Source organism: Trachypithecus francoisi, unplaced genomic scaffold, assembly GCF_009764315.1.
Source record: "Trachypithecus francoisi isolate TF-2019V2 unplaced genomic scaffold, Tfra_2.0 Lachesis_group16, whole genome shotgun sequence".
Taxonomy (NCBI): domain Eukaryota; kingdom Metazoa; phylum Chordata; class Mammalia; order Primates; family Cercopithecidae; genus Trachypithecus; species Trachypithecus francoisi.
Genome location: NW_022681461.1, coordinates 94,129,410 through 94,150,267, shown reverse-complemented (window position 1 = coordinate 94,150,267; position 20,858 = coordinate 94,129,410). Strand labels below are relative to the sequence as shown.

General features: G+C 42.9%; 1 protein-coding gene and 1 pseudogene across 8 annotated transcripts in view; one reads left to right on the top strand and one right to left on the bottom strand.

Annotated features, from left to right (window-relative positions):
- NFX1 (nuclear transcription factor, X-box binding 1) overlaps positions 1-20,858 on the top strand; it is an 87,182-nt gene that overhangs the window by 9,759 nt on the left and 56,565 nt on the right. For all 7 annotated transcript variants that reach the window (XM_033238314.1, XM_033238313.1, XM_033238312.1 and 4 more), the window contains 7 exons: positions 1,109-1,267; positions 3,031-3,108; positions 7,370-7,475; positions 11,144-11,215; positions 14,300-14,439; positions 19,997-20,096; positions 20,177-20,394. In XM_033238314.1, coding sequence (XP_033094205.1) covers positions 1,109-1,267; positions 3,031-3,108; positions 7,370-7,475; positions 11,144-11,215; positions 14,300-14,439; positions 19,997-20,096; positions 20,177-20,394 — 873 coding nt within the window. The remainder of the gene's footprint in view (positions 1-1,108; positions 1,268-3,030; positions 3,109-7,369; positions 7,476-11,143; positions 11,216-14,299; positions 14,440-19,996; positions 20,097-20,176; positions 20,395-20,858) is intronic.
- On the bottom strand, positions 17,287-19,678 carry LOC117099442 (annotated as a pseudogene). Its single transcript, XR_004443811.1, has 2 exons — positions 19,659-19,678; positions 17,287-17,977 (listed from the first exon to the last, which is right to left on the bottom strand). The product of XR_004443811.1 is annotated as a transcription initiation factor TFIID subunit 10-like (transcript).

Below are 20,858 nucleotides of genomic sequence, written 5' to 3'. Positions count from 1 at the left end.
AGGAGATTCTCCTGCCTCGGCCTCCTTAGTAGCTGGGATTACAGCCGCATGCCACCACGCCCAGCTAATTTTTGTATTCTTAGTAGAGATGGGATTTCACTGTGTTGGCCAGGTTGGTCTTGATTTCCTGACCTCATAATCTGCCCGCCTTGGCCTCCCAAAGTGCTGTAATTACAGGTGTAAGCCACTGTGCCCAACCTGTTACAGCCTATTTGAGAGGACTAACTAATAATATGTAATGTGCTTGGAATGTTGTATTTTCGTTTAGTTTTATTCTTTTAACTTATTTGGACCTGAAAGCAAATAACAATAATATTGTGAAATAAATGCAGTGCTAAAAGTATGTACTCAAAAAAGCATCTACTCACACTCACACTCAGTTTTGAGAGTATCGAGAGTATCTGGCTGTACTGAAATCTGGAAAGACTTTGCTACAATTGTGTTTGAGGAAAAAATCTGGAAGTGGGTGAAGGTATTCAGGAATAAATCTGGGAGGATTAAGCTGATAACTACACACTGGTCTCTGTCATTGGATGTGGAGCTCCTGTAGCCAGGGACTGTAACACCACCATGGGGCTTATGGTAGGCACCAAGAATATCTTTGTTAAGGGAATGACTAAAGACTTTTAGGGCAACTGCTAGAGCCATCTCACCACTCATGGGTTGTTGGAACCTGCCCAGACTTGGGCCTCTTATAGCTGACACTACAGCTTCATGTGCCCCTTCCTAACCTAAATCCATGGATCTGATAGATTTAGAGGATCCTGGAAAATAGAAAATGCAAAGCAAGATTCTGTATTGCCCAGTGGATCCTCAGGCTTTGTTACAAGGGTCGTTTGGCTACTCTGCTATTTTCCTGGGAATGTTTCCTTAATTACGGGAATCCCCACCTGAGTGTCTCCTTCCTAAATCCTCTTCCTCAGCATGTTCCTGCCCCTTATTGGCCTCAGTCTGAATAGCCAGCCACCTTACCCAGAATCAGATAGCCCTTAAAATCTCTGTGTTTGGATTCTTCTCTTGAATGACTTGATGATCCTTGGTTGATTAAAGTGAGAAACAGTTTTTTGTGTTTGAGTGTATCTTTTTTATTACTTTGTTTTTTAAACAGGTTCTCTGATTGAACAACTAACTACAGAAAAATACGAGTGCATGGTGTGCTGTGAATTGGTTCGCGTCACGGCTCCAGTGTGGAGTTGTCAAAGCTGTTACCATGTGTTTCATTTGAACTGCATAAAGAAATGGGCAAGGTCTCCAGCATCTCAAGCAGGTCAGTTAATTCTCTCTTCTGAGTAGTTATTCTCACCCATTTGATGTATTCAAGTATTAAGCCCAGCTTTAAAAATACAGTTTAATTTCTCGTGACTACTTTTTCTGCAGGGAGTGTATGTTACCTTGATCATGTGTTTCAGATGACCAGAATTAAGTTATAGATCTTAAATAAACCAGCTAAACATAACAATATTAAAATATATTTTAGGATACGATAAAATCAGTCACTCATATTGAAAATGATGGCTTTTACTTATTATTTTTTCTTTGACATACTGATTTTATTTCCTGTGGATACATACACAGAAGTGTGATTGCAGGATCATATGGTAATTCTATTTTTAATTTATCTTCTCATTTTTGGCCTGGTGTGGTGGCTCATGCCTGTAATCCTAGCACTTTGGAAGGCTGAGGCAGGTAGATCACCTGAGGTCAGAAGTTCAAGATTAGCCTGGCCAACATGGCGAAACTCCATCTCTACTAAAGATATAAAAATTAGCCAGGCGTGGTGGTGGGCACCTGTCATCCCAGCTACTTGGGAGGCTGAGGCATGAGAATTGCTTGAACCCAGGAGGTGGAGATTGCAGTGATCCGAGATTGTACCACTGCCCTCCAGCCTGGGTGACAGGGCGAGACCCTGTCTCAAACAAACAAACTAAAAAACATCTTTTTTTTTCATTTTTAAGTTCTTACTGTGCATACATAATAGTTTACATGTTCATAGGGTACACATGATATTTTGATACAAGCATACAATGTGTAATGATCAAATCAGGGTCATTGGCATATTAGGATTCCAACACCTCAAATATTTATCATTTGTTTGTGTTAGGAGCATCCCAATTCTACTCTTCTAGTTATTTTGAAATATACAATAAATTATTGTTAGCTATAGTGCTACTAAACACTAGATCTTGTTCCTTCTATCTAACTGTAATTTTTTTTTTTTTTGAGACAGAGTCTTACTCTGTTACCCAGACTGGAGTCCAGTGGTGTGATCATGTCTCACTGTAGCCGTGAATTCCTGGACTCAAATGATCCTCCTGCCTGAGACTCCCAAGCAACTGAGGCTACAGGCACATGCCACCACATCCAGCTAATTTTTTTTTGAGACGATCTGCTGTGTTGCCCAGTCTTATCTTGAACTCCTGGGTTCAAGCAGTCCTGCATCAGCCTCCTAAAATGCTGGGATTAGAGACATGCACCACCATGCCTAGCTAGTGGGTTTGTTTTCTGTTTTTTGTTTTTTGTTTTTTTTTTGAAAGGGAGTCTCGCTGTGTTGCCAGGCTGGAGTGCGGTGGCATGATCTCGGTTCTCTGCAGCCTCCCACTCCCGGGTTCAAGTGATTCTCCTACCTCAGCCTCCCGAGTAGCTGGGATTACAGGTGCGCACCACCACGCCCAGCTAATTTTTATATTTTTAGTAGAGATGGGGTTTCACCATGTTGGGCAGGATGGTCTCAATCTCCTGACCTCGTGATCCACCCACCTCTGCTTCCCAAAGTCCTGGGATTACAGGCGTGAGCCACCACACCCGACCTTTTTTTTTTTTTTTTTTAGTGAACCCCATATTCAATGGAAGATGCTGTATTCAAGCTAAGCAGTCAGTTTTGTGAATTTGTTCCTGAAATATCTGATATGCTTAACATTGAAATTGTTACCACTACTTCAATATTGTGGCTTCCTATAGATTTAAATTTTTTTAATTACATGTGGCTTTTGGAAGAAAATTTATTTGGCCTACTCCCATTTTTCCTGACAGATGGCCAGAGTGGTTGGAGGTGCCCTGCCTGTCAGAATGTTTCTGCACATGTTCCTAATACCTACACTTGTTTCTGTGGTAAGTTTGTTTATATACACTGGAGTCTCTTTTACTATATACATTGTACCTCAGTTCAGGAAGGGTGATCTGCGGGGCATGTTTTAAGGAGACTTCAAAGCTATAGGAGTCTATAAGACTATATTTATGTCGTCCGTCACCCAGCTAGAGCCACGGCCTTTGTGCTCCTGACAGGCTGTTTTGGAGATGACCAACCAGGCTCATGCTGCTTCTGGGCTGTAGTGCTGGTCTCCTTGGTCTTGAGACCAGGCCTGACCAGGTAGCAGAGGTAGCTGTGGACATGGGCTTCATCTCACCTCCAGCAGTTACAGCTTTGATATTCCACATTTGAGCAGTATGAGTAAATAACAGTGTTTATTTTAATCCTAGAAATAAGTCATTGGTATTTATAAGAAGCAGTTTTTTTACAAACCAGCATTATAAACTCTATCCTGACATCTTCCCTCTTTATGGAATACTTCTTTGTTTTTGAATATCTCAGTTCCCCTAAGTATTAGGGGAAAACTTCCTGTAACCCAGATGCTCATTCTTGCTGCTAGCCCATTTCTGCATGTTTTTTTTTTTTCCTTTCCTACCTTTTAATGACTCACCTCCCTCTAGTTGTTGATTTTTCAGATTTTGTTTCTTTACTATCTGTCTCCCTCCCTGAAGCATTGCATTTTTGCTTCTGTCTTGTTGCCTCACTGAAACTGTATTCAGAAGTTACCAATGGGCCGGGCTTAGTGGCTTATGCCTGTAATCCCAGCACAAACTTTGGGAGGCCAAGGTAGGTGGATCACTTGAGATCAGGCGTTCGAGACCAGCCTGGCCAATATGGCGAAACCCCATCTCTACTAAAATAAATTAGCTGGGCATGGTGTCGCATGTCTGTAATCCCAGATACTTGGGAGGCTGAGGCAGGAGAATCGCTTGAACCTGGGAGGCAGTGGTTGCAGTGATCCAAGATCATGCCATTGCACTCCAGCCTGGGTGACAGAGTGAGATTCCATCTCAAAAAAATAAGTAAATAAAATAAAAACAAAGAAATCACCAGTGACTCCTTTCCAACCATATCTAAGGCTGATTTATAAGCTCATAATCTTTTTGGCAGAGTGATAGCCCTTGACACCTTTGACCATTCCCTTCTTGGAATAAGTAACTCTTCCTCTTTCTTTCTGCATGCTCTCCTTATTTTTCTAACCAGTTTGCTCATATTTCTCCTTTCCCATTACTTAGCTAGCAGCTTTCACAAAGAGTCAGTCATTTACCATCAACTCTGTATCTTCTAGACACAATACCTTGGTGAACTCCTTGACTTCCCTTCTTTTCTTTCAATTATTAACAACAGTATCATTTAAAATCTGACCCCAAAAGCCCTCTTACAAAGGAAACTTTCCTTTGTTATTCTCTCTCTCACTTTGGCCACTGTTTTATTTGGAATTTTCTGGTCTTACATGTTTTATTGACAGAATCTGAGCCTTAATAGATACTAAATTGGTATTAGGTGAGGGAATAAATATTCTTGAATATACTACTACCAGAAAGGCAGCATGAAACTGGAAGTAAGAGATCATTGGAAATTTGAGCAAACAGGACAATACCAATACTTAATACCTTATTTTGAAGGATTTTTAAACATAAAGTACCACAATGGAATTAAAAATCTTGTTAAAGCCTTTACTGGCAAATTAGATGAGAGACTCTAAGGCGGTATAAGAATGTGGAGTGAAGGTCAAGATAATCTGAAAGTGGCAAAATGATGTGAGAGTGTACATAAAGGCCTTATTTGCTGACGACTTTGCCCCACACTGTTCTTCCAGGGGACCATTAGTTTACCATGTTTTTATTGAGAACTTATTAATGTTCGAGGCACTGTGAAGAAAAAGGTGAATAAAATAGGTTAACTTACCAGAGCTTACAGTCTAAGAGTTTTTTTTTTTTTTTTTTTTTGAGACGGAGTCTCGCTCTGCCGCCCAGGCTGGAGTGCAGTGGCCGGGTCTCAGCTCACTGCAAGCTCCGCCTCCTGGGTTTACGCCATTCTCCTGCCTCAGCCTCCCAAGCAGCTGGGACTACAGGCGCCCGCCATGTCGCCCGGCTAGTTTTTTGTATTTTTTAGTAGAGACGGGGTTTCACCATGTTAGCCAGGATGGTCTCGATCTCCTGACCTCGTGATCCGCCCGTCTCGGCCTCCCAAAGTGCTGGGATTACAGGCTTGAGCCACCACGCCCGGCCGGCCAGTCTAAGAGTTAAGACACAATTAGCCCGATACTCTGCTAGAAGTACAAAGTACTATGGGAGATCTTTGGGGTGAGTTATGACTTGCAGCTGGATGTTTAAGAGAAGCCTTCTTGAAGGATGTAGAATTGAACTGACATTGTAAACTAGGTAAAACCTTGGTAGGCAGAAAGACATGTTGAAGGGAATAGCATAGGCAGTTCAAAATCAACAGGGTTTAGGATCTGTTGGGAGAAGAGTGATTCATCCACTTATGGAGCCCAAGATCTATGATGGTAGAGAAGTGGGAGGTGACTGGAAAGGAAGGGCTGACCCTTTGATACTAGTCTTAGATGTTGGGACTTCATTTGGAAGGCTATGGGAAGCCACTGAGGGCATCAACGTTGTTCTTTATGGAGATGGGTTTGGTAGCAGTGAGTAGAGTATTTTGGAGACTAAACAATTTGGGACTTAAAATAATCCAGATGAAGAACAGTACAAGCCTCTAATGAGTGTGATAGGAAGAAAAATATGGTGTTAGGTTGATTCCTAACAGTAGTAGGAATGGGAGGAACTCAAATGTGACTCCACAGTTTCATGCTTTTGGAAATGGTAATACCAAGGAAAAGGGCAGGTCAAAAGAACAAGGTCTGGTGGGGACAGTGACTGCAGTTTAGAAATGTTGAGCTGGAGGAGTGGGCAGAACATACAGTGAGATATGTCCAATAGGCGGGAAGCAATATTTGAGGAAAGACCAAGACTTAAGGATGAGAATCACAGCTGAGAGGAGTAGTTAAGACCCTAGCAGATGAAAGGGTACAGAGTGAGAAAAGGGTGTAATGCAGAACACTTGCAGGGGAAAGAAAAGCAAAAAACCCCAAAACGTCATTTGGAGTCAGGGACAAGAGGTAGAGTTATTGAGAGATGTTAGGGAAAAACCAGGGCACTGTATTGGAGCAAAAAAACACAGAGGCAGGGAAGCTTTTGTAAAAGTCTGGAGATGAGGTTTTGGCCAGTAGAGAGGCAGGAGTAGGAGAGGAGATGAGGTGAGAGCCACTGTGTAGGAAAAATTGACACAACTTGGTGATTAAGTAAAAAGAGGTATGAGTGATGACTGTAGTTTCTGAGCGTGTGTGACTCTGACAGAGTTGGTGTCACCGACAGAAATAGGAAACCCTGAGCAGGGAGGAGTTGTAGAGGGATGTGAACTTTGGCTGTGGATGAAGCCAGTTTGAGGTGACTGTGAAACCCCAAGCAAGGATGTTCAGCAGACATTTGGACATGTAGGTCTGCATCTGAAGATTGAGGGCAAGAGAGAAAATGTGGATTTGGGGATCAATGGCCTTTAGGTGGATTGCACCTTTCAACATGAATAAAATTTCTGAAAGAGATAGTATAGAGAGAAAAGCAGAGGCCATGGACTGGGGATGGCTGCAATTTAGTGTGCAAATTGCCAAAGTGAGGATGAATTCCTCAAGGGCAAGGAGGAATCCTGTGCCTTCGTTTTACTCTTCCCTGTCTCTGCTGAGTCCATGGAAGATGTGCCATGAAGATTTGCAGTGATGTTGATTATAAAATAAGCTCTTTTATGCCTACTTTATAGTTTTGGAATAGGTGAGTTCCTGCTACACAGGGGATTTATGTCCTTTCCATCTCTTACTGCCTCCCCCCTTTCCCCATGGTGCTTTTCTCTTATTCCCTCTCTCTGATCCTTGCAGCAACAATTTGCATATCAGTCCAGAAGCCCATTTATAGACGGCTTGTCATATAGGTATTTATCTTAAATTAAACATTTTCGTTAGTCAAGGTAGTATTTTCATAAGTAAAAGTGACTTTTTATTTATCTTTACCAGGTAATCCAAGATTTAAGATTTATCATACTCAGTGAAACTTTTTATGAATAGCATTATATTTATCTTTTCATTTTAGGATAGGAGATAATACATTTGTTGAAATAGTAAAAACCACACTAAAGTTGCATGCTGTCTAGCTGTACTTCACTGGTTCATTAAAGTTGAGGATGTGGTTGAAGTTTGTACCATTGACTGTCTGATCTGATGTGTTCTAGGCAAGGTAAAGAATCCTGAGTGGAGCAGAAATGAAATTCCACATAGCTGTGGTGAGGTTTGTAGAAAGAAACAGCCTGGCCAGGACTGCCCACATTCCTGTAACCTGTAAGTTGGCATGCCAGTTCTGTTGGGATTCTGGGTGGACATGCTTTGCTGGTGGCTCTAAGTAAACATATCTGGTTAGCATGTGACGGTTTGGAATGAAGGGTGATATGGGACCTCAGTAAATGGTCCCAAATCACCCTGTGCCAGGCACTCTACATCAGTTAACTTGTTGAATCCTTACCACTGCCCAGTAATGGATAGATATTTATCATCTCCACTTTATAGATGAGGCTCAGAAAGGCCAAGCCTCTTGCCCAGTGTCACAGTGGTAGGCCATGATGGAGCTAGGGTTTCCAAAGCCAGTGCTCCTTCCATTACATTACACTGCTTGCTTCTAAGAAGAAATGTGACTCATATGTTTTATCCCCCATTGATACCCAGGATATCCAGGTCCAAGAGAATGTATAGGAGAACCTTCTGTCTGGGGAAAGACAATTGTGTAGGGTCCTGGTCAGACAGTGTTTCTAAGATGTCAATTTTTTTTTTTTTTTTTTGAGACAGGGTCTTGCTTTGTCACCCAGGCTGGAGTGTGGTGGCGTGATCACAGCTCACTGCAACCGCCACCTGCTGTGCTCAAGCCATTCTCCCACCTCATCCTCCTGAGTAGCTGGGACTACAGGAATGTGCCACCACGCCTGGCTAATTTTTGTATTTTTTGGTAGAAATGGGGTTTTGCCATGTTGCCCAGGTTGGTCCTAAACTCCTGGCCTCAAACAGTCTGCTCTTCTCAGCCTCCCAACATGCCAGGATTCCTGGTGTGAGCCACCACACCCAGCCATAGGATGTCAGTCTTTTCCCTACAATAAACAGCCAGCTTTAGAATATATCCATAAGCCAGACACAGTGGCTCATGCCTGTAATCCCAACACGTTGGGAAGCCAAGGCAGGAGGATTGCTTGAGGCCAGGAGTTCTAGATCAGACTAGGCAACAAAGTGAGGCCCCATCTCTACAAAAAAATTTAAAATTAGCCAGGTGTGGTGGCACACACCTATAGTCCCAGCTACTTGGGAGGCTGAGTGAGGAGGATCATTTGAATCCAGGAGCTCAAGGCTACAGTGAGCTGTAGTTGCACCATTGCACTCCAGCCTGGGCAACAAAGCAAGACCCTGTCTCTAAAAATAATAAATAAATAAGTAGAGTGTATGCAGTCAGCTTCTAAATACCAAAAAATGCACAGTAATAGAAAAACAGTTGATCAGTTACAAGTAAGTTTCTACAGGCCTTGACTTCAGACAAAGGTTTAAATCTTAGGTTCAAGTTACTTAAACAGTTACGTGACCTTGGGCAAGTTACTTAACTTATCTAAGCCTGCATCTGTAAAATAATGATGATAGTAATAATAATACTTATAGGGTTCTAGGAAAATTAAATGAGTTAGTATACCTATGTGGCTCGGTAGAGACTCTGGCAAGTGATCAAAAAATGACAATTCTTACTTTTAGTACCCAAGTCTAAGAGTAAAGGAGGCATCAGAGTGTTATCTTGGTGTTTCTACTGCTTGGAGCAGGGATAGTATTGGACCAGGGGCCTTGTGATCAAGGCATGGTGGTGGTGCTGGGGAAATGTCAGTGGGAGTAGAACTGTTTTAGACTGGGCTAGACAGCATGGCCTGTGATCTGCTGGGCAGTCAGATACCTCCTTCTCTTTGACTGCTCGCATAGATCCTTCCTTAGGAAGGACTTAAGCTATTCCTGCCATTAGGTGTCGTTTTCAGTAAATTCAATAATAAGTTAATCCTCTGCATGGACTATTTTTCCAAAGCTTTCATGACTACCAGAGATGAAAACTGATGCAGATCACGTGATCAGCACCATGTCTGAAAGAAAAGAACACTTTAAAACCTGCTCCTGCTCTTTTGTGGCTCTGGAGCTCTCACACTTGGGAACTTTCTTTTACTTTCAGCATGATAGAGGTTGCTGAAACCTGTTCCCCAGTAGCACTTTTCTGGTCTCCAAGAAAGCTTTGGTTTATCTCATTTACACTTGTTAGGGCTCAAAAGCCATAGAGACAGGGTTTCCCTCTGTTGCCCAGGCTTGAGTGCAGTGATGCTATCGTAGCTTACTGCACCCTCGAACTCCTGGGCTCAAGCTCTCCTCCCATCTCAGCCTCCCAAAGTGCTGAGAGTACAGGTGTGAGCCACCATGCCTGGTGTGAACATCTATATTTTTAAAAGCTCTCCAGGCATGTCCAATATATAGCCAGTGTTGTGAACCTCTGGTCCAAAAGTTAAGAAAACCTGAGATTGAGTCTCGGCTTCTGGGATATTTGAAATAACCTAGAATCACCCACACCTGACAAGCAATGAAAATTGTTTCACCCAAAAGGATTGAGGTATATGTAAAATATAGCTGTTGAATAATGATACTCATCTTTAAAGAAACATGCTTAAACTTGTGTCTCCTATGGGTATTGTCTATCAGAATGAGTCACCTTAGAAAACTAGACACTTGTTCCTGTATTGTTTTCAATGTTTAAACCTTATTTAGGAATTATCAGAGCTTGTTTAGGAGTTTCACAGAAACTAAACATTCCAGCCAGACCACTTTATAAGCACACTAAAGCACTTTATAAGCACACTCCCTCTTTGGCCTCCCAAAGTGATGGGATTACAGTCATGAGCCACTGCGCCCAGCCCTGGATATAAGTTTTTAACTCAGTTAGGTAACTAGGAGTGTAATTATTAGATTGTATGGTAAGACTATGTTTAGTTTTGTACGAAACTGCAAAAGTGTCTTAAAAGTGGCCATACCATTTTACATTTTCACTAGCAATGAATCAGAGTCCTGTCACACCCATCTGATTCATTTGTCTTGGCTCCGATTGGCTTTTGATTCCCAAAGGGTTGTGATTTGCCACCTGGAATATACCCCTCCTACTCCAAAGACAGTTGTCGTAGAAGTTCCCAAAATGTTTTAAGTAGTGGTATTTCTGTACCGCTGTATAATTTGCCAAAGTGTCTGCTTTGAAGCGGACAGTATTTATTTGAATATACAAATTCCATATTGTAATTTTTTTCTATTGGTCTCTATAATATAGCTCCTAAAAAAAGCATTTTTCAGAGGGTTAATTCTGACCTATAGCATATCACTCAGCCCAGTTCTTTGTATGACCCCTTTCTTTCATTCTCTCCATGTTACTCACCAGCATGCCTCCCCTCATGTCAGCCTTCTTTTCACTGTTCCATTGTTAGCCCAGTGCCTGATTATTACTTCAATAGCTGATGAAGAGTATGTCTGTACTTCTTACGGATCCAGTAGATTTGAGTTCTATTACCTTCCTTAGACTCTGATCTTCTACAGGACCCTATTAGCCATTCTGCCTTTACCTGAGTAGCAAACTATTTTTATCCCCATACACTGTTGTAAGTGGACCAAGACCGTATTTGAAAATGTCATCTTTGACTCTCAAACCCAAACATAACCAGTATTTTGACTTGGGATTTACTTCTCTGGTTAAATAGTCTATGGTGATAATGATGTCAGTTTTTTGCACATAAAAATACAGTTGATATCTTTGTTCAAATAGTTTAATCAACTTTAAACAAATACAAAGACATGTCAGAGTAGATTTACTTGTTGCCATATTCACAATAAGACCCAGCTAGGACAGCTTTGTTTGGATTTGGATACATGGCTGTGGTTTATTCAGTGAAACCTTTCTCTTTCAGTCTCTGCCATCCAGGACCCTGCCCACCCTGCCCTGCCTTTATGACAAAAACATGTGAATGTGGACGAACCAGGTAAAGTTAAAATTGCACTCTAAAGAAGACCTCAGTTTTCACTTGCATGATTGACTTGTGAATTTCTAAAATAAAAGAATACTAGGTAGATACAAATAAATGGTAGGCATGAATAGTACTTTATTTATTTATTTTCTTAAAGCTTTAGAACAGGAAGGAGAGGACAGAAGGAAAGTACAACTTGGAAGAGAGCCAAGTGGGCAACTTGAGAGACCAAAAGCACCACGGATAGTACTTTTCTATAGTAGTTCCCTGTGCTGCCCGTGACCCTATTTTGTAATCTTGTAAGTGATTAAGAATTATACACACAGTGAGATTGTGAGACTACCCATTATTTCAGGTAAAATACCAAAGTGACAAGGATTTTTTTTTTTTTTTTTTTTTTTTTTGAGACAGAGTCTCGGTCTGTCACCCAGGCTAGAGTGCAGTGGCACGATCTCAGCTCACTGCAATCTCTGCCACTTGGGTTTAAGCAATTCTGCCTTAGCCTGCCAAGTAGCTGGGATTACAGGCACCTGCTACCGCACCCGGTTAATTTTTGTATTTTTAGTAGAGATGGGGTTTCACCATCTTAGCCAGGCTGGTCTTGAACTATTGACCTCATGATCCACCTGCCTCGGCCTCCCAAAGTGCTGGAATTACAAGCGTGAGCCACCGCATTCAGTCAACAAGGATTTTTTTTTTTAACCTCTCTAGTGGGTGACAGAACCAGGAGTTGAACCCAGGCCTGTTAAGGTCGAGGAGGCCAGGACCAGTTTCCTGTGCCTAGCACAGTATCTAGCATCTAGGAATCTTTTTTTTTTTTTTTTTTGAGACGGAGTCTTGCTCTGTCGCCTGGTCTGGAGTACAGTGGCCGGATCTCAGCTCACTGCAAGCTCCGCCTCCTGGGTTCACGCCATTCTCCTGCCTCAGCCTCCCGAGTAGCTGGGACCACAGGCGCCCGCCACCTCGCCCAGCTAGTTTTTTGTATTTTTAGTAGAGACGGGGTTTCACCGTGTTAGCCAGGATGGTCTCGATCTCCTGACCTCGTGATCCGCCCGTCTCGGCCTCCCAAAGTGCTGGGATTACAGGCTTGAGCCACCGCGCCCGGCTGGAATCTTTTAATGAATATTGTTGAATGAAAGAATAGGTGATTCCAGAGCCCACCCTTGTTCCATTATAATACAAGGTCTCCTACGTGGTTAGTACAAGGATCACTGATAGCTGTGGAGTGTCTCTGAGGCCCAGTAAGATCTTAAAATGATTTCTGAAACACAGGATGAGATGAATCATGCAGATTTTCAGTGAGGTGCATTTGTTTAGCCTTTACTGAACTTATGAGGATAGCTATGTGGCCTGAGATTACATGTAAGTGTTTTGACTCGGAAAGGTCAGATCCTGGTTCTGTCACTTACTGGTTGTTGATTCTGGGCAAGCTGCTTGGTCTCATTGAACCTCATTTTTCTTATCATAAAGTAGAAATAATAGTGTCTACTTCACGGGGTTAATGTTAGCCATGGTGCTAGGCAGAATGGTAGCATAATAGGCCAGTGTTGGCCATTAGGTCAAGTACTGCAAGCTGATCATTTATGTATGTAACAGTGACTTTTAAAAACAAAATATGGAGTTGAGAGTCGGGGATCAGATAAAACTCTTCTTGCAGGAGAGTAGACTGCAAGTGCTTAACCATTACCCTAGAAAGAGACCTGAAGACAATCGTCTAAAAGTACTTTCTCCGGCTCGGCGTAGTGGCTCACGCCTGTAATCCCAGCACTTTGAGAGGCCGAGGTGGGCGGATCACTTGAGGTTAAGAGTTCGAGACCAGCTGGGCCAACATGGTGAAACCCTGTCTCTACTAAAAATACAAAAATTAGCTGACGTGGTGACACGCCTGTAGCCCCAGCTACTGGGGAGGTTGAGGCAGGAGAATCGCTTGAAACCAGAAGGCGGAGGTTGTAGTGAGCCAAGATGTCTCCACTGCACTCCAGCCTGGGCAACGGAGCAAGACTCTGTCTCACATAAACAAACAAAAAAAGGACTTTCTTATATCCTTCTTTCAGCAAAATCGGGATGTTTATTAGAACAAAACTAGAATTAGCTTATTTCCCTACCCGGAAGCAAAGTCACATATAGTATGTTCTTAGTGCTGGGTCTCAGAATAATGCCATTGTGCTGTTAGTCTGAGTGTGTCAGATCTGGGTACATGATAGCTGTCCTTCTCCCCTGTCTGTGAAGTACTGTGGAAGCTCCAGGCAGAGCTAGGACTAGAACCCAGATCTTCTAACTCCTCACCCCAGCGTTCTTTCTCCTTATGCATGCCACTTCGTGAAACTCAGATGAAATCACATAAAGCAAATACTCAGGAATAGCCTTCAGTTCCTCACCACTCAGAAAATAGGAGAGAAAGACAGGATGGAAAATAAAAAGAACAAAGGAAGAGAAAGAAGAAAGAGTGGGACAGGCGTGGTGGATCAAGCCTGTAATCCCAGCACTTTGGGAGCCTGAGGCAGGAAGATCGCTTAAGCCTTGGAGTTTGAGATTAGTCTGGGCAACATAGTGAGACCCTGTCTCTATTTAAAAAAAAAAGAAGAAGGCCGGGCGCGGTGGCTCAAGCCTGTAATCCCAGCACTTTGGGAGGCCGAGACGGGTGGATCACGAGGTCAGGAGATCGAGACCATCCTGGCTAACACGGTGAAACCCCGTCTCTACTAAAAAAAATACAAAAAATTAGCCGGGCGAGATGGCGGGCGCCTGTAGTCCCAGCTACTCGGGAGGCTGAGGCAGGAGAATGGCGTAAACCCGGGAGGCGGAGCTTGCAGTGAGCCGAGATCGCGCCACTGCACTCCAGCCTGGGTGACAGAGCGAGACTCCATCTCAAAAAAAAAAAAAAAAAAAAAAAGAAGAAGAAGAAAAAGAGTGGAGAAGGGGAGAGTAATTGAGGAAATAAGGATTGGAGGAGGGAGACTTACTGGAAAAAGTAAGGGAAATGAAGTTAGAGAAAGGCTGAGTAGGTTTTGAGGGGAAGAGTTAGGGCCGCAGTGTTAATTTAGTTGTCCAACAGGAACTTTTAGACTGATGCTGTCTTTACATCTGTTGTCTTCGCAGGCACACAGTTCGCTGTGGTCAGGCTGTCTCAGTCCACTGTTCCAACCCATGTGAGAATATTTTGAACTGTGGTCAGCACCAGTGTGCTGAGCTGTGCCATGGGGGTCAATGCCAGCCTTGCCAGATCATTTTGAACCAGGGTAAGTGGTGGGCACACCAGCTAGCAATGGTTGTGTTATTTTCTGGAACCTTATTAATGATTGTCTTGATAAACTTTGATTGGTGTCAGACTTATAGTCACAAAGACCTTGAGTACAGAGAACTGGAGATACAATGCTTAGATAGTTTTTTTATTTTACCTGCATACCAGTATAGGTCATTGTCCTGTATAATTTTTTTTACTTTTTGAAATGAGTCTCACTCTGTCGCCCAGGCTGGAGTGCGTTGGCGTAATCCTAGTTCTCTGCAACCTCCACCTCCTGAGTTCAAGCAATTCTCCTGCCTCAGCCTCCCAAGTAGCAGGGATTATAGGTGCCCGCTATCACACCTTGCTAATTTTTGTGTTTTTAGTAGAGAGGGTTTCACAGTGTTGACCAGGCTGGTCTCGAACTCCTGACCTCAAGTGATAACGCCTGCCTGGGCCTCCCAAAGTGCTGGAATTACAGGCATGAGCCACCGTGCCTGGCCTGTCTAATTTAAATAGATTTTAAAATGCTGTTTAAAAGTAACTGCTTGAAAGGACCAGATTATTATGGACCTAGAAAGACCAAAATAATCTTTTTAAAAATGAATTGGCCGGGCACAGTGGCTTACGCCTGTAATCCCAGCACTTTGAGAGGCTGAGGTGGGTGGATCACTTGAGGTCAGGAGATCGAGACCAGCCTGGCCAGCATGGTGAAACGCTGTCTCTACTAAAAATACAAAAATTATCTGGTCGTGGTGGTGGGCACCTGTAATCCCAGATACTCAAGAGGCTGAAGCAAGAGAATCACTTGAACTCGGGAGGTAGAGGTTGCAGTGAGCCGAGATCACGCCACTACACTCTAGCCTGGACAACAGAATGAGACTCAGTCTAAAAAAACATAATAATAATAATAAAATGAACATATGTGAAATCTAAGAACATATAAAACTAATTTTTCATAATAAAAATTAGAAAGTGGTTGCCTAGTGGTGGAAATTAGGGGAAGGGACACAGTTTCTTGGTTGATAGAAATGTTTGATATCTTGTTTTGGGTGTTAGTTACACAGATGTATACAATTACCAAAAGATATCAGAAACCAATCAAAACTGAATATGTAAAATATTTGTGTTTATTGTATCCTAGCTGTACATCAATGGGAAAAAAGAAAGTATCTACATGAATAGAAAAAATTTTTTAAATTGTGAATATAGGTTTATGTTTTTGATGTTTTCAGTTTTTCTCTTCCTCTCCATTACTGCAATCTAGAAATGGGAGAGAAGAATCTAATTTTATAGCCGGGGCGTGGTGGTGGGCACCTATAATCCCAGGTACTTGGAGGCTGAGGCGGGAGAATCGCTTGAATCCGGGAAGCAGAGGTTGCAGTGAGCTAAGATTGTGCCATTGCACTCCAGCCTGGGCAACAAGAGTGAAACTCTGTCTCAAAAAAAAAAAAGAAAAAAAAGGAATCTAATTTTATTTTCTCTTAGTGCAGTTATCCCCCCTTTGCTCTCCAAAGTGAATGTTGTCAGTTTCTCAGTCGCTGATTAAACAGCCTGAAAGCTCACTGTATTTTTAGGTAGGCTGTTTGGTCATGATACAACTCTAATTGTCCCAGTTTTTTCTTTTATTGAGCCAAAATCTGCTTCCCTGAAATATACTCTCTCCTTGGTCTGCCTTTCTCTACATTTCATGTTCCTCCTGGGTTGTTCAAAATCAGCTGTCGTATATTTTCCCAGTGTTTCCTTTCAGGCCTAACAGCTGTGATTGCTTCATTTCTTCCCTGTGAAATGTGCTCACAGACCACACATCCTCTTAAAAGTGGCCGGATTGGGCGGGGCACAGTAGCTTATGTACTTTAGGAGGTCAGGGCGGGTGGATCACTTGAGCCTAGCAGTTTGAGACCCACCTGGGCAACATGGCAAAAATGCATCTCTAATCAAAAAAAAATTAGCCAGACATGGTGGCATGCACCTGTAGTCCCAGCTACTTGGGAGGCTGAAGTGGAAGGATGACTTGAGCCCAGGAGGCGGAGGTTACAGTGAGCTGAGATCACGCTACCGCACTCCAGCCTGGGTGACAGAACCCGACTCTGTCTCAGAATAAAAGCGGCCAGATTGTTCACAGCAATGCCAGTCTTCTTGTGGTATCCACCAAAACCAGTATTGCTCAAAACTCGGTGTTTTTTGAGTACATTCTTGAGATTTTTCACTGAGACAGATGACTGATTAAATGTGTCCTGATTATTTTCCAGACTAAAATTTCTGTAGTCTGTTCTCTGTGGAATAAAACTTCAAGGCTTCAATGGAAGCCTTGAAGCCTGTTGTGAATCCTGACCCCTGCCTGTGAGTGCTTCCTCAAGTTTTATCCCAGGCTGAAAATGGGATAATATGTTCCAGCCCCTGTTTTTAAGTCTCTTCAAGAGAATGAAGAGTTGCCTGTGCCCAGTTTGATTATCTGTTATGTCATATGGATCTGTAATTAGCAGGAAGTGTAGAAAAGCTCTCTATCCTAAGCCTTTTTTTTTTTTTTTTTTTTTTTTGGATCTCGTTCTGTCGTACAGACCGGAGTGCAGATTCTCCTGCCTCAGCTTCCCAAGTAGCTGGGACTACAGATGCACACCATCATCATGCCTGGCTTCTGCTGTTTTTAGCTCTTGATTCATATTGGGCTTTTACTCAACTAAATCACCCAAGTCTTTTTTGTACAAATTTGTATTGATCCCAGTCTCTTCCTCCTTGTTTCTGTTCAGTTGATTTTTCAAACCCAGTTTTGAAGACTTTTTGTTTTTCCACATTAGTTATCTAGCAGAATATTTTGGCTATGTAAATAGTTTATCTTCTTGAATTATAGTTCTAGGATCCCTTTCTTTTTTTTTTGTCACAATAAAGTTTATTATGAAAACAGGCTGGTGTGGGGACATGGAGACAGACAAGTACATTTAGGTTGGGTGGCTCAGGTGAAGCAGTGCGGCTTCTTCACATTGATGCCATACTCGCTGAGGGCAGGGGTCAAGTCCTCCATGGTTAAAGTATACTTGCAGTCCTTGCTCTTGCTCCGGGAGCTGCCAGTGGCTGTGCCCTTCATTTTGCAGTGCTGTAGGGCATCATTGGCAATATCCGAGATGAATTTCTGGGCAGCTAGGGAGATGAGCCGAATTATGCGTGGGTCTGAGGCCTCAAAGTCAGCACGGTTCAGGTAGTAACCAGTCACTGCATCTGGGATTGTAGGTGTGTAATCCTCCAGCTGCATCAGGAAGTCCACCAAAGGCATGCTGGACACCACCAGCTTCACGTCTCCGTTGGCCACGCTGGGCAGTACGTAAACCCCATTAGATATGGCCCCCTCTGGGGGTGCCGCGCCACCCGCCGACACCCACGCCGCTGAGCTGGCTCCCTGGCCCGCGCCGCCAAGGGTCCCGTGTCCCCAGCAGCTGCTCCAGCCCCAAGCCCGCCTGCTGTCCCCGCGGGGCTTTGTCTTGTTCTCCGCAGCGGAGCTGGCGGGCAGCGCGGCGGGAGCCAAGACCGGGGGTGCCGGTTGATATGTTGATAAAATACTAAATGGTTTAAGGCTGGCAACAGGGTCCTTTGGTTCCTTAATACTATTTAGCCAGCTGTGACTCTACCTAATTCTTCTGTCACCTGCTCATTTTTCTGTTTCTTGTGCCTAGGAGAGCTTTTTAATATTTACTCAGATTTTTTCATCAGGAACTCAATTTTCTTTTTATTGTTACCCGTTCTGACCCTTGATTCTTTTGTTCACAGCTTTCTATTCATTAGCTCTGTAAAAAGCCTTTGTTCTGTTTGAGCAGAAACTTATCAAAGAAAAGCCTACTAGCAAAAGCTCCCAGTTGCCAGGGTTTCTTTACCAGTTAATTGATTCTACAAATATTTAGTGTATTTTCTGAATCTTTATTAATTTATCAAATCAGTTTTTATTAAATGAACAAGTGAGTTTTAGAATGGGGGATGAAATTGCATATAGGCCAGGTGAAGTGGCTTACACCTGTAATCCCAGCACTTTGGGAGGCCGGGATGGGCTGATCCCTTGAGCCCAGGAGTTTGAGACCAGTTTGGGCAACATGGCAAAACCCCATCTCTACAAAAAATACAAAAGCTATCCAGGTGTGGTGGCACGCACCTGTACTCCCAGCTGCTTGAGGGGCTGAAGCGGGAGGATCGCTTGAGCCTGGGAGTTTGAGGCTGCAGTGAGCTGTGTTCACATGACTGCACTCCAGCCTGGGTGACAAAGTGAGGCCCTGTCTCAAAAAAAAAAAAAGAAAAGAAAAGAAATTGCGCATGTACTTACTGAAAGATGGAATGTGTATTTTAAAAATAAAGAATCCTTGAATCTTAAATTCAGCTAATTAAAAAAAAAAGTCAAGGCAGGCACAGTGGCTCACTGTAATCCCAGCACTTTGGGAGGTCGAGGCTGCAGTAAGCTGTGTTCATACCACTGTACTCCAGCTGGGCAGCAAAGTGAGACCCTGTCTTAAAAAAAAAAAAAAAAAAAGTCGAGAATCTTGATTATTGCCAGGCGTGGTGGCTCATGCCTGTAATCCCAGCCCTTTGGGCGGCTGGGGCGGGTGGATCACCTGAGCTCTGGAGTTCAAGACCAGCCTAGCCAACATGGTGAAACCCCATCTCTACTAAAAATACAGAAATTAGCTGGGCGTGGTGGCGGGCCCCTATAATCCCAGCTACTTGGGAGGCTGAGGCAGGAGAATTGTGTGAACTGGGGAGGCGGAGGTTGCAGGGAGCCAAGATCACGCCGCTGCACTCCAGCCTGGGCGACAGAGTGAGACTCCGTCTCAAAAACAAAAAGTCTTAATTATATCTTCAATGATTTGAGGCTTTCCTTTTCCCATGTTTCAGTGAAACTTTTTGGTTCTGTTTAATGTACGATTTTATTTTATGACTATTATTTTTAATGCCTTATTAGAAGGTTTCTATTTTATTTTTATTGTATACATGATTTTTAAAATTTGATATGTTTTTATAATACTGTGTTTATTCTGATCATTAGAGCTTATACTCTCGTGCCAATTTTTAAATTGCTTTTTAGCAACGGGGACCTTTTTACAAGCGTTTTATGTAAACCCTGACATAAAGTATGAAACCTGTGCTTCTTGGGTTGAAGTGAGGATGGAAGATCCAGATGAGAGCTCCTCCACCACTACTACCAGCTTAGCTTGTCCATTCCCTGTAACATTACCAGAGGACCCCCAGGAGCCTCACAGCAAATGGTGTTCAACCATGGCCTTATGGACCAGATAGTGTTCTCTTAATTAAAAGGTTGCTTCACTCTGATGCTGTTCTTGGAATGTGCTGCAGAGGCATTATGAGATATTAATAGTTTGACAAGGCCTTTTTTATTTCTTCCTGTGGTAAAGCTCTTAGGTGGGTCTTAGAGCTGCTGTATAGACTATACTTATTTCTGCATGAGGTCTGAGCAGTACTCTATTGGCCTCCCACTGTGCTGGGCCCGCATTTTGTATTTTCTTACAGATTATTTGGGATATTTTAAGAACCCATACATGTTACTAATTTTTTGTTTTTGAAATTTTCTCTTCAAGTATGCTATTGCGGCAGCACCTCCCGAGATGTGTTATGTGGAACCGATGTAGGAAAGTCTGATGGATTTGGGGATTTCAGCTGTTTAAAGATATGTGGCAAGTAAGGTTTCACATTTTCCTCGGTTGAACTAAAGCTGCACTTTATGCAACAATTATATAATAGTGTGTTCTTCTTAACAGGGACTTGAAATGCGGTAACCATACATGTTCGCAAGTGTGTCACCCTCAACCCTGCCAGCCATGCCCACGGCTTCCCCCACTGGTGCGCTGTTGCCCCTGTGGCCAAACTCCTCTCAGCCAATTGCTAGAACTTGGAAGTAGTGGTCGGAAAACATGCATGGACCCTGTGCCTTCATGTGGAAAAGTGTGCGGCAAGCCTCTGCCTTGTGGCTCCTTAGGTAACTAGTAAGCGTAAAGTAAGCTTTAAAAATATTATTGTAAATGTTTGGCAGCAGTGAGTGCTTAAGCAACGTGGAAGTAAGTGCCAGTTACAATATCAGAGGTTTCTAAATATTATGATCAAATTTATGTAGGTACTTTTTCTTTCCTTCTCAAAATATGCTTGCAAAAACCCATACATTTGCCCAAGTGATCTCTCTGATTCAGGTATTTTATTGTTAACTCTGGACAACTGTGGTGAGTTATGAGTCCATAGGGGTTATTTCTCTTAGGAGCCTGTACTATTATGAACACCATTTGTATTTATACCAATCCAGGGTTCAGCAAGTGTTGAAAAGCATTTTCACATAATAGGAACATGCTAAACTAATTGTGGGTGAGACAGAGTCTCGCTCTGTCGCCCCAGCTCAAGTGCAGTGGTACAATCTTGGCTCACTGCAGCCTCCGACTTCTGGGCTCAAAT